At 38.8% G+C, this 12987-nt stretch overlaps 2 protein-coding genes and 1 long non-coding RNA gene across 12 annotated transcripts in view; 1 reads left to right on the forward strand and 2 right to left on the reverse strand.

Annotated features, from left to right (window-relative positions):
- The window catches only part of NEK5 (NIMA related kinase 5), a 27343-nt gene extending 17110 nt beyond the window's left edge, over positions 1 to 10233 (reverse strand). Inside the window, exons 1-8 of one of the 6 annotated variants that reach the window (XM_086881410.1) lie at positions 9081 to 9202; positions 7757 to 7897; positions 5748 to 5844; positions 4802 to 5040; positions 4280 to 4377; positions 2263 to 2346; positions 2073 to 2143; positions 741 to 827 (exon numbers count right to left, since the gene is read on the reverse strand). In XM_086881410.1, the coding sequence (XP_086737536.1) occupies positions 741 to 827; positions 2073 to 2143; positions 2263 to 2346; positions 4280 to 4354 (317 nt within the window). In that variant the 5' untranslated portion in view covers positions 4355 to 4377; positions 4802 to 5040; positions 5748 to 5844; positions 7757 to 7897; positions 9081 to 9202. Of the gene's footprint in view, positions 1 to 740; positions 828 to 2072; positions 2144 to 2262; positions 2347 to 4279; positions 4378 to 4801; positions 5041 to 5747; positions 5845 to 7756; positions 7898 to 8270; positions 8354 to 8435; positions 8829 to 9080; positions 9236 to 10142 lie in introns of those variants that run through there. The other 5 variants (XM_086881409.1, XM_086881407.1, XM_086881405.1 and 2 more) reach the window with 5 other exon arrangements.
- Positions 9233 to 10440, forward strand: LOC147654193 (uncharacterized). Its single transcript, XR_015284670.1, has 2 exons — positions 9233 to 9325; positions 10216 to 10440. It is a non-coding gene; the product is annotated as an uncharacterized LOC147654193 (long non-coding RNA).
- The window catches only part of NEK3 (NIMA related kinase 3), a 13822-nt gene continuing 11118 nt past the window's right edge, over positions 10284 to 12987 (reverse strand). For 4 of the 5 annotated variants that reach the window (XM_023946093.2, XM_086881416.1, XM_086881417.1 and 1 more), the window contains 3 exons: positions 12042 to 12176; positions 11255 to 11381; positions 10466 to 10684 (listed from right to left, as the gene is read on the reverse strand). In XM_023946093.2, coding sequence (XP_023801861.1) covers positions 10618 to 10684; positions 11255 to 11381; positions 12042 to 12176 — 329 coding nt within the window. In that variant the 3' untranslated portion in view covers positions 10466 to 10617. Of the gene's footprint in view, positions 10344 to 10465; positions 10685 to 11254; positions 11382 to 12041; positions 12177 to 12987 lie in introns of those variants that run through there. The other variant, XM_086881415.1, reaches the window with a different exon arrangement.

Genomic DNA, 12987 nt, shown 5'->3' on the forward strand with positions numbered 1-12987 from the left:
GAAGAGACAATAGGGGAGTAAACTTGTCTGAACAGCACCTCAGAGCTGAGATGCTACTCTGAGCTCCAGAACATTTGGTGTTGATCATATTCCCCACATGGAGAAGGGGCTCTAGGCCCACTCACCTCCTGACTTTGCAGTGTTTCTCATCTTGTATTTTGTGGTAAACCCAGACCTATTTGTCTTTCCTGCAAGTGGCTACTGCAAATTTCCAAAGCAGCCAAACTAGCAGCTTTCATTTTAGTGTATTTTTATAAATGATAAATGAGTATATTAAAAATTCACAAACTTGGAACTGCAAGGATGCATCGGTTATTACATCTTGGAAATGAGAGAAATTTAGTAAATGATGAAGAAGCAGATTAAGCAAAGGGAAAAATACTGGTTTACATTTCCCACCACTACCAACAAGAAGTATTAAAAAGAGAGTTTAAAATATAAGCACTTTTTTAAAGCCAAAACATGTAATTATATTAAGGTTGTAGCTTAATCACAGCAAAGTCATGATTGCTATATTTTGGACATTGTAAGTTAAAATATTACTGACATTGTTGTCTAAGGTAGTTGTTGTGTAAAATGATGCACCTAATTATTGTACACAATAGTACAAAACTTCACAAAGGGTGACCATGAGAAATTCCCATGCCCTGCACAAACACTGATTTAAACCACATTACTAAAATGAGTTCTTTCACCCCTGCACATCCTCACACACACAGGAAGGAAAGACGGAGACTTACGTTTTGTTGTTGTATGGTCGATTTTCACATATCTCAGGGGAAAGGTAATAGGGGGTCCCTACACAGGTATGGGCAAACTCTGTAGTACTGACAAAACACAATGAACAAAAAGGCTTACACACTGAAAAAGTTTACAATCAACAAACAGCTGAACTGCCCCAGGTTAAAAGCCTACAGGGGACACTACTTCTGCTCTCCAAACAGTTGAATAATAGAACACCCCATGAAAAACTACAGCATTTCCCAGTTCTGTGTAAAATGCACTATTTTAATAGTGGAAAGTGTTTGCACTTTAACAGAAAGCACAGGAATTCCCTGCCCTTGTCTTGGCCCATGAGCTTTTCACTGTATTTTCTCTCTTCTTTATAGCTGAGGAGGGGAGTGACAGCTTTTGTGGACACCTGGCATCCAGACAGTGACAACTCACTGCAGAAACTTAATTCACTAGTTACAGGAGGAAAAGTACTGTCAAGCTTCAATTATACTGTCATATAAGACTATTATATACTTTTTTAAACGTCTGTACTGGACATTCAAATTCTGAGGTTTACTTCCTATCTGCTAGGTACTGTTCTGCAGTGTAAAAGCAATCCTTACAGCAACTATGCCCAGAACACTTCCAAAGGAAGGCACTTTGGGTATCAGTGGTTTACAGGCTTAGAGTTGAGTTCTGTCAAAGATAATAAAAAAGCACTAAAAGAGATAAAATCTAAGCATTTTCTTGTTGTTATCATGCCCCTTGGCATGTTTTGGTCACAGATGGCTGCTACTCAGGATAGGCCAACTTTGTTCCCAAAGTCATTAAAGATAAGGCCTCTCTTTTTGGGAGAACAACACAGATGCAAGGGAGCCATGCCACTTTCTCAGGCTCAGGTAGTTGTTCTGGGTCTTTTTTAAAAATTAACATAGGCTCTTGGAGGACACACAACATCCATACAAACTCTCTTCCATTACTTGCTCCTTAGTTTTAAATGCTCTTCACTTTTCTTTTTATGAGGTAACAGAAGTTATTACCAAGAGCTGCATGGGCAGCAACTGTGCCTCCAGGATCTCTTTATGTCAGTTCCACAGAGAATAGGCAAAGGCTGTAGCTTCTCCACCCTATGCCCTATACCTAGCAAAAATCTACTTACTAGGTAGATACATCTGTGCTTCCATGCAGGATGGCATGTTTTAGGGTAACAGAAGAAAATGTAGCATCAGACCCTTTATATCACAGACCTCTTAAGCAAGCACAATCTACAGACAATTTGCATGTTCAGGCTGCATTCTGGACATTCACAAACATTCCTGCTCAGTGCAGGTCAGAGACTGATTAAAAACCTTGCTTACCTGTTCAACTGTCTTGCTATGCCAAAGTCCCCAAGCTTTGCTACCTTTCCATTATTGCTAAGAAAAACGTTCTGCAAATAAACCCAAAAATAGTATCTGAGAATGAAAGATGGCACTTTTTTTTAAAGAACTGCTTAAGCATATGTTTCACAAGATAAAATAACACCCTCTCCAGTACCAGTTTTACTACCTGTGTTTTTACATCTCTGTGTAAAATCTTCTTGTCGTGAATATGCTTCAAGCCCAAGGAGATCTGCACAAACCAACTGAGAATCTGCAGTGAAAGTAACAGAGAACAGGTACCTATGAATTTGTGTGACTCTAATGGGGCATCTTACTGAAATATATAAAATAAAGACAACAACAAAATCTAAAGTATATAGAACGTATACAATATAAAACAGTAAAAAAGGTATTTTTAAAGTTAATGCCATAGACTTTTCCTTCCCATTTATCACTAAACTAAATGGAAATAGATATCTACTCCACTTATCCCCCTCAAACTTTCCCTGACTGTGCCAGGACATGCATTTTAACAAGGACTGAAGAATCATGCCAAAGGAAAGAAGAGAGAAATAGACCTTTTTTAAGAAGTGAGGGAGTGCAAATAGCTAAGACAGCATTGGGAAGTGGCTTCTTAATCCTCAGTGATGGAAGTCATACCACCCAGCTGTAGAAAAATATTTGTAGTCCTACTGAATGATCCAGGAGCCAAAAAAAAAAAAAAAAAAAAAAAAAAAAAGGACTGAATTCTAGTGAAAGAAGTGAGCTATGAAGAAACTTGCATAAAAAGTAGGCACATGTGTTCATCCTTTATCCTTGGCCCAGTACAGCTTTTAAACATATATTTAACTTCCAATGTATACATGTCTTCTTAAATAAGGGCCTTTGGACTAAATTCAGAAACAAAACTACAACCTGCTGATACACTTCTCTGTTTAGGAAAATTCATGCACATGAAAGACTTTGATTCAAGTAAATAGAAATTACCTTCTATTTAGCAATGCTTGACATTAAATAGATGATTTCCTGATTAGGGCTGATGCCACAAATGAGACTTTCTCAGAAGTACATTTGAAAATATAAAGATAATTTAACACTGTTAGGTTAAATTGGGAAGATTTGCTTTCATTTCTTTGATCAGCAAATGTATCTTTAGTTTCTGTAATTCATTCTTCTGTCTGTATTTCTTTTGCCTTGCTTTGGATATGTATTATTCTGTGTCATTGTCAAGGGGTTTGTGTGTTGGTTCTCTCCTTTGTGCTTTCATGATCTGTGGGTTTGTCCTCTCTTTATTTTCTTTCATGTTCTCTCTGCCTCTAGCATGACTCCCAATAGGATCTTAAAATTCATTATTACTGAACAAGTAATTCACTTGCAACTGACTTCTCCACCAAGGAGTTCCTCTTTTACTACTAAAGCAAAAAGGAAAGTAACACTACTTTTTTTTTGCTTCAATTTTATGCTCTAGAGTATATTTCCACTAGGAGGTTGGATACTATCTACTTGGTTTCTAAGCAAAATGTCATTGTATTTGTAAAAGTAGATTTTATTTATGACTAGATAACTCCAGAGTTCAGTCCACTAATTCCTACATGAAGAAAATTTCCTACAGAAAGCTTAGAGTTAGCAAAAAAATAAGGGAGTAAGTAAGGAATAGTGGGAAATTCCACTTCTGTGAATTGCAATACCTACTATTCTCACCTATTTACAAAATAAAATATACATGAACATGGCCCAAAAGCAGTCAGATATCTGGGCTTGTTTCTCTGTGCCGATTTAATAATTTAAATGGCATCAGAGAAGTTTTGATCAAAATGAAATGAATGAGAGATTTACCACAAACTTCAGTACAAAGGAGGATATGCCATTATGCAAACAGCACCAACAAACTAAGAATTTGTACATAATACATCCTCCCCATAACTGGAAAGCACTGCTTAAAAGAAGGTCTTAGTGGTTTAATGGGTATATTGCTAATGTAAAGAAAAAGTACATCTACAATGCAAAGAGCAATAGGAGGAAGGGGGCATTAAAAAAGTCATCATCATACTAATGATTTAATTTCAGATCTTAAAGAGTGCTAAAAAACCTTCCTACACTGCAACTAAAATTACCAAAGTTTTCTTTAAAAGTTCAGTTATTACTGAATAATTCAAACCACGTGTTTCACATGTGTTCTTCCCTCTAAAGAAATTGTCTTTCACCTGGTCCTCATCAAACAGCACTCCATGCTGCATATTTATCCTCTTCATTAAATCTCCACCATCACAGTATTCCATCACAATATATAGCTTGTTCTTTTCTGAAAGGAAAAGCATAATTTTGCCTTTATTCCTGTATTCTTCATCAGCACCGCAACAATTTATTTTTATTTTTATTTTTACAGCCCTTCTTTCAAAAAGTAGCAATTTACCTCTACCTACTCCTTAATTTCAAAGACTGTGAAAAAATAGATAATTCCAATGAAACCTGATGCAAAAATAAGAAGTAAAAATATATTTAAATGGAGATTCAGTGAAATATTAAATACATGAGGAGAGCCTCAAGAGACCCCACTGAGAGATGTTCTTACAGGAAACTTAGCGAAATGCTTCAAAGTTCAGGTTTTTTGCTCAACAACTAAGTAAGCAGTAAGGCTTAGGGAAAAGGTTAAAAGTAGACAATATTCCAAAAAGCAAAAGGAAACAGCAGGGCCTGCTTAATAGAAAAATTCAACCTGTTCTTACCTCTCTGGGGTTAGAAGACTATCTGACCTACATGTCCCCTAGAACAGTTACAGTCTTGGTCACAGAGAACAATTTGAACAGAAGCCGCAACTGTAACTTTTATTACATAAGGCACTACTTATGGCAGATGTCAGAGGAAAAATAAATACAGGGAAATAGCTTTCATGGTGAACAGAATTCCTTCTATCTCTTTCAGTCATGAAGAATTCTTTATCCTTGAGTGATAATTCAAAATTCACCTGAAGAAAAAAGTCTAGCACAGCATTATGAGATTCATATTGGATCACTGGAAAGACAGTGCTGTATGAAGGTATGAAATGCCAATACTGTTTTTATATTCCAGGTGCCAAAAGACATTTTCAGATGTACTAATATACTTAATTTCTGTTAAATGGCCTCTTTTTGTGCTTGCCTGTTTTGTCTGTGTGTATGTATAAGCATACATAAGTATGAATATATGTGTGCATGCATATGTGATGTACATGTCGTAACCATATAATGTCATATGTATATGATGTGGATAAACAAAATATGAGGAACCCGAGGTTAGATAAGATGAAATGATCATTCTATTTCTTGCCTGTTTCATCAGCCTTCTGTCCTTTTTGATTAGCCTATTCCTTGCTATACTCAAAAGCTCTCCTCTATTGAAACTACTAGAAAATTCCCACTAAACTATGGACTCCCATAAAAAATCATGACAAAAATTCAACTTGTACAGTACAGACATCTCAGGATCTAGGATTCATGCCAAGTACCCACTCACACATGTGAAAAATGCAAGTGATGCCTGAATTTGATGGTTCGTATCCATTTCTAGGAGTTGAGACCTTTTCCCACGTTTAAGGCTTTAGGGACAGGGCTAAGGGTGCTCAACACTAACAAGGTAGGTTTTCTGCCTTCCACTCCTTTCACCACAACTAAAACAGAAATGTTAAAAGTAAACCTTGCAAAGAAGCATAGAAGGTTACAATATTTGCATGCTTCATCTTGGCCAGCAGAATGACTTCTTTCTCAGAGGCTTCTTTTTCTTTCACAGGCATCTACAAAGAATTAAGAAACTAAATGCTAGCAATGATATATTAAACTTTTTTCAAAAATAGTTACATCATTACCAAACTATTCTCACTAATACAAAAATACAGTGTACCAAGAGGATGTGGAAATATTATAAAGTATGATAGATATATATAACATAAAGATAAATAAAAAAATATTATATTTGTTATCATATAATAATTATTACTATAAATATATCTACCATTAGAAATAATAATTATTATAATTTTTAATTATTTTTATTCTTATAAATAGTATTAATAATTACTTATTATTAATAGTAAATATAACTTTTATTATAGGAAATAGATTTGCAGTGTATGTTTGAAAGTGTATTAGAACAATATTGAAGTCAAACCAAATTTTGACATTTTACAAACAGGCAAATGTATACATTTAAACTGAAGTGAAAGAATTGAAACTCTAAAGAATTCCCTTCAGAATTTGAAGAGTACAGATGTAGATGACTGTAATGCTAATAGGGGTGATGTCAAAAGATCAAAGTGAAAAGAAAAAAAAATCCTTCATTTTACGGATGTTACTTGTTCCTGTAACATTTCAAGCAAATTCTTTGCCCTGCTACATTAATGAAAAACTTCCATTTAGTTTGTTATGATCCCACTTCCATCAATAAAACTTAAAAATTCATTTCTCTGAGTATCTATCCTTCAAAATGTTTTCTTGTATTTATCAAGTTTCTTACCCTCATTCTTAAGAAATAGTTTTGAAATGTAATCCTTAAAGATCCAAAAATCAGTTACTGAAAAAAACACACTCTACCATATTAAAAAAAAAAAATAAAAATCTTTTGAATTCAAAGTAGCAATTTTCTGTCTCCAGCTTCTGATTTTTGAACAAGTGGGATTCACAGCAGTATTTCATTAGCAGCCATTCTTCTAGCTGTACATCAAAATCTATGATTAGAAATGCATGGAGTTTATTGGTCATGAGCAGAGAGAGAAACTATCCATCTTTTCATTTAGTTGTCATTACTCATGTGTCAGCCTTTCCAGGTTTGAATCTGGAAGACATACAGCTCTTTCTAGGACTCATTCTTCTACTGTAATTCTCTAATATATTAGAAATTCACTGGGGTGGCCCAGAATAGCAACAGATCTGTCAAAAGCATGTAGGCACTCATTGAAACTGACTGTTAAAACCCCTGTATTGAAATTACAGAGATTTTAATTGCTTTTATGGAACCAGATACAGCCGTGATATTCCCCCAACACCCGAGCAAGTGGCCCCAAGCTGCCTCTGCAGGCAGTGGGAAGGAAGACAGAAGTTTCATGGTCCAACTGAGCTTGTTCTAAATCAGAAATCTTAAACAAATGTGACCAACAGCTTCCTAAAAATACTTAATTCTCTTCTTCTCCTTGAAAGGGTGTCTGGCCAAGCAGCTCAAATGCTGACAGCAACAGAACAGAAACTTAAAATCAGACGAATGAGACGAATCAAACTGCCATAAACATAAATGAGAATTGGAAAGACTCCGTTGTGAATTACCCATGTCTGAAAATACGGATGTGGGAAACAAGGAAATTAAAAAGCTTAGAGAAATTCACCACAGAACTGTGATTTGTTATTTTAGTGGCAATATTTTCATTGTAGTTGAATCAACTATTTCAGAATTTGAATTAGGCAGTGCCACACTGTAGGAAGAAAGAAGCTTTGAAAACAACAAAAACACACTAAAAAGCAAAGACTTAATATCAAAATATGTATTTTACCTGTGCTTTAAGAATAATAAGTTAGCAAAGAATATATTCTTTGGAAAGCTTAGCTCTATATAGTTGAGATGGAACTACAAAGGAGATAAAATATATCCTAAGTTCATACCTAGCAAAATGCAAGTAGCACAATCTGGTAAATATAATTCAGGTTTTGTTGTTTTACCTTAGTTAAATTGATCTCTTTGATAACACATGGCTCCTTATCCGTTTTTCCTTTTGCCAGGAATATTTTGCCAAAAGATCCTTCTCCAATTTGTTTAATGATTTCATATTTATCCATGATGTATTCGTTTTAGAGCAGTGGCTAAAATAAAAATTCCCCAAATTAGTACTGCACATAGTCAGTGCTTTAACATCTGAGTTAATGCTACTGAAATAGACACCTTTTAAGAATGTCATTTTTATTACTTTTTATAACATTACTGCTGTTGATTTTTTCCTAAAAATATCATGTCCTGGAAATATGCAAATTATTGCAGATCTTAACTTTTAATAAGCAGTAAGTTTATGAGTGTCTCATAAGGAAAAGCACAGTGCACCGTAAAGTTTAATGCATGGGAAGCAAATACAGAGTACTGTGTAGAATTATGATAGGATTTTGTAAAACGTGACATCATTTTGTGAATGGAACAAAACTGCAGAATTGATCTTTTAATGGGGGGAAAAAAAGAAATCACCTATTCCATATTGATTTAGTTTATATTAAGGCGATCTAACGTTGTCAGCAAAATGGAAAGCCGCAGGAGACCTTGGCCAAGTGAAGTAGCAGTAGTCTGGAAACCCCCGAGAGGAGCACTGAAGTCACTGGCTACTTGCAGTGCTTCCAAAGAAAAGCTACACACCTAAATCGGAGCAAACACTACAAAACTGCTCTTATTAGTAGTCCTGAGTTTTAGCAAGGGAGATTAGCTCCGATAGCAGACGTTCCCTGCCAGGCAAGCTCTGCCACAGGCTCCATCGCTGGCAGCCTCTGAGGCACCGGCAGTGCCAGCAGGGCCACCTTGGGACGTTCGGGGTTTCTGTGTCTGGCTCACAGCCAGCTGCTGTTGGCAGCCACAGGTGACAAGCGGCACTCTGGGGGACAGATGTGCGCAGGGTGCGCTCCGCCCGGGCTCGGTCCCGCATCCCTGGCCGACAGCCCGGTCCCCGCCGGCCACGGGGCGCTGGGGAGGGCGCCAGGGCCGGCACGGCCCGCCCAGCAGCGCCTGTCCCGAGTCCCGGGGGACCCGAGGGCTGCCGGGCCGGGCCGGGCCGGGCCGGGCCGGACAGGCGGCGGCAGTGCGGGCAGGGCCCCGCGGGGATGCCGCGCCCCGGCCGCCCTGCGTCCCCATGGCGACGGCACGCGCCGCCGGGCAGCCCTCACCGGGGCCTCCCTGCCCTGCCGCCCGGCCCGGCCCGGCCCGGCCCGGCCCGGCCCGGCCCGGCCCAGCTCGGTTCGGCCGGCCCCAGCCCCCGCAGCGGCCGGGGGCACCGGGGGGACGCGGTACCTGTGTGAGCTCAGCCGCCTCCGGAGCCCGGCCGGCCGCGGGGAGGAGCCGGGCCCGCCGGAGGAGTGGCGCTGGCAGAGCCCTTCGGGAGCCGCGGCAGCCTCACTTCCCCGCCACAAACCTCCCCCTCCTCCCGGCCGCCCACACTGACTCGTGGCTGGCGTGATCAGCGGCCCGAAAGGAAATCTCGGCTGCCTCAAGGTCTTGAATCCTGGGTGGAAACTCACGAACCAGCCTACGTGCAGGTGGGTATAGGGCAGGTATGAACTGGATCTGCACCAGATCTACAGAGTTCCTACAGCTTTCCTTGTGTATTATTCCTAATATTATTCATTACAGGGACATAGTCTGGGACAGCTTCCCCAGGAGAACTCTGCCAAGAGCATTTGTGCTCTCCCTTGCCACATTTTTCTTGTAAAGTGTCTTATTTATTACCCAGTAACCAGAACAGAGCTCAAACTCGACATTGCCCGTAGCGCTCTCCACAGCAAAATTGTGTCTCCGATCAAAGCTGGAAAATTTGTCCTTATTCATTGATACATTTGCTTCCTTTAACACATGCAGGGACATATAAAAATTTTTCACTGAGTCAAGGCAAAAGTTCAGTCTCAAAGAGTTTTCAGGGGATTAATAATTGCACAAACTAAAGCCTCAACTATTTATCATAGTCTAATGTTCCCATAATATACCCTTCAAACATCAGTTATACCTATGTGTGTATTGGGTTTGTGTGGCAGGGTTTCGGTAGCAGAGAGGAGCTACAGGGGTGGCATCTGCCAGAAGCTTCTCACATGTTTGACAGAGCCAATGCCAGCCAGCTCCAAGACAGACCCACCCAACTGTGTCCCCATCCATGTCCCCCTCTCTCCCCTTCTCTGATCTGTCATCCCAGAGGCCCCACCACCATCACTGACAGGCTCGGCCTTGACCAGTGAAGTGAAATTGAGTCCAGGAAGAAGGGAGGGTGGGAGAAAAGTGTTCTAAGATTTGGGTTTATGTTTCACTACTCTGCTCTGATTTGGTTGGTAATAAATCAATTTCCTCAAGGCGAGTCTGTTTTACCTGTAACTGGTGAGTGATCTCTCCCTGTGCTTCTCTTGACCCATGAGACTTTAATTTTCTCTCCCGTGCCCAGCTGAGGAGGGGAGTGACAGAGAGGCCTTGGTGGCACCTGGTATCCAGCATCAACCCGCCACAATGCTGCATTTCGTTATGTACTCAGGAAAAACACCTCTACTCCTTCTCAGAGTGCTACACCATCTCCTTGAAACATGACAGGAAGACAATTTGAACAATGCTATAACTTCACTGAACATTTCTGCAAAGCTATTACCAACTCCAAATATATTTAGTACATGAACTTGCTTAGCTATCTGCAAGTGTTCTTTCTAAAAAAGTTTATTGTCCATTTTCCATCCTCCGTTTTGTGATATAGTAAACATGCCCACATTGAAATTATTCAATGAATAACCAATTATTAACAAGAACTTGGATACCAGCACACCTAGCTTCACTCATTGCAGGTAAATTCAAGTTTTCAGTCACTCTGTTTCAATACCATTTTCAGTTCTGACACCCAGTCTGGGTCATCTTCTTCAAAGTCCCTAAAAATAGATTTCAAAAAGTGTTATTTTGGAAAGCAAAATACAACTTTATAAATCTTTAATTGCTTTTTTCCCCCCAAAGAAATTACTCTGTAATTAGGATAAGTTATGTTAAAACTATCAGCACAAGAAACCTACTTCCTGTACCACTTCGATAAAAGAACCAATAAATGTTCTCTATGGAATTTACAAAAGTAAGTTTCAACAAAAACAAAGGTAAATTAATTAAGAGACTGCAAATGTGTTGATAATCGACAGTCTGCAGCTGAACTGCAGCAATACAGGCCTATGTAGTCATCTCCAGGCACCACAAAAATAAACAGTGACACAAACTGAGATTCTGGGAATCTGAGAACCACCCCCAAAACATACACACATCCAAAAATCACAGCATTTTTGTTCATACATCGTAAGATATCATATGCTACTAAATTTCAATTTCATTATGCAAGAGAGGGATGGATTTAGATGCTGAGAAAAATACTATTTTTTTCAGGGGAATGTTGTTATGGAAAAATCTCTTTGAGGAACCAAAGAAAACATAAATGCAAGGACATTATTTGGACATACGTGTCATCTTCATCAGATCTAGGTTCAAATCTCTCAGAATCTGTGACAACAGCTTCATGTTCACCATCTACTTCATCAGATGCTTCACTTTCAGCAGAAAGTGGACCTCTTAATATGTTTTCAGAAGCTTTGAAAAGATAAAAATTAAAATGTCATTAAAATAATTTTTTTAAGTTAAACTATTGAGAATATAAACAGAAAATAGTCTTTCGAATTCATCCCCAGTTTGCAGCAGATTCCAGGATAAATTGTTTCCTATTTTAGGTGGGAAAATAAACTGATAAGGCAACTGAAGTGTAGAGCAAGTCTTTGTGACTGTGGCTGCAAACATCTATAGACTGCAGCTGCCTTCAGCTGTGGATCTGATCGTCATGCCCTTGAACCAGGGCACCACTGCCTTAGTGAGGGGGGATTTACCTGATGGGGCTACTGTGCGTTTCCTGCATCTCCCTAACTCACACACACTGCACAGCTCAGAGGGTGGGAGGACATAGCAACCATCTGTGTTTTGTCACAATCTCATTCAGCTGATGAGCTGGAAGTGAAAGCCCATCATGAAGAACTGTAGTGCAGATGTACAATCACTCATTAATTCTGAACTTGGCTTTTCTAAGTCCACATTTCATTTGGTAAACTTAAAAAACCCCAAAAGGTTGCCTGTTGTGATATGAGCTCAAGTGAAAGATCTGTATACATAGAAGCCATGTATGAAAAAAAAAAATAAAATAAATTTCCTTTATTATTGAACCTGTTTGCAAAAGTGTTTGCCCAGAAAATGGGGATTTACCTGGTTTATAAATTGTGTATGTTTTAAATGCTAAGCTGACATCTGCATTGCTGAGCATGTCCATCAGGGTCTGAGGGGGTTCCTTGTTCCACTGCTTCCGTGGCTTATTTTCACTGTAGTTTATAACACCACCACCTGGGTATAAAATCATTCATTATAAAACTGCACTATCAGTATGGATGACATTCAAGATCACATTCAAGAGAGAAATGAGAAACAGGAAGAAACAGGAAGAAAAGAGTCTAGATAACTCCATTTGTCGCACCAAGGGTCTGCAAACTCATGTGGTTCCTCTGCAAGTTTCACAAAATGAAGCCTGAGGCTTTTTTCTGAGTGCCTTTTAATAGCAGAACACTTAAATACATGCATTCCTCCATCCACTTCCCTTGCCCTGTGCATAACTATCATATAACATTCCTACCACACCCTAGGAATTTTCTGACTATTCATATCTTGATTATTTATTTCCACAGCATTTATTCACATTTACCTAGAACACATATCCAGAATCACATTAAATAATTTTAACAATTGCATCAATGTGGGGCATTTTAAAATTGAAATCTTCCTCAGAAGAAACCCCACGATGTTTTAATCAAAAGCTTTTAATCAAAAGAAAAAAAGTCTCTGCCTCATACTGAGATACATCATTGATAGTTCTTGTCACTGGCCTTAACCTGTATGTTGAATCACAACAAAAGTGGAGGTGTAGATGTTTTATGCTCCCAATAGTATGCTGTACTTGAAAGAAAGGGTGGTTGCATTCTGCACCAAATGAATTCCTCACTGCCACCTCCAAAAATGCTGCATTAAAAGGAGGATTGTAAGATAATTTCTTAGTGATGATTATAATTTCAGGGTTGCTAATGTTATCTGTCAGTTTCATCACTCTTTGTAATCTTCCTGTCACATAAAAACACAAATTCTCTTCAGCACAGTGAACTTT

This window comes from Cyanistes caeruleus, chromosome 3, assembly GCF_971803275.1.
Source record: "Cyanistes caeruleus chromosome 3, bCyaCae1.hap1.1, whole genome shotgun sequence".
Classification (NCBI taxonomy): domain Eukaryota; kingdom Metazoa; phylum Chordata; class Aves; order Passeriformes; family Paridae; genus Cyanistes; species Cyanistes caeruleus.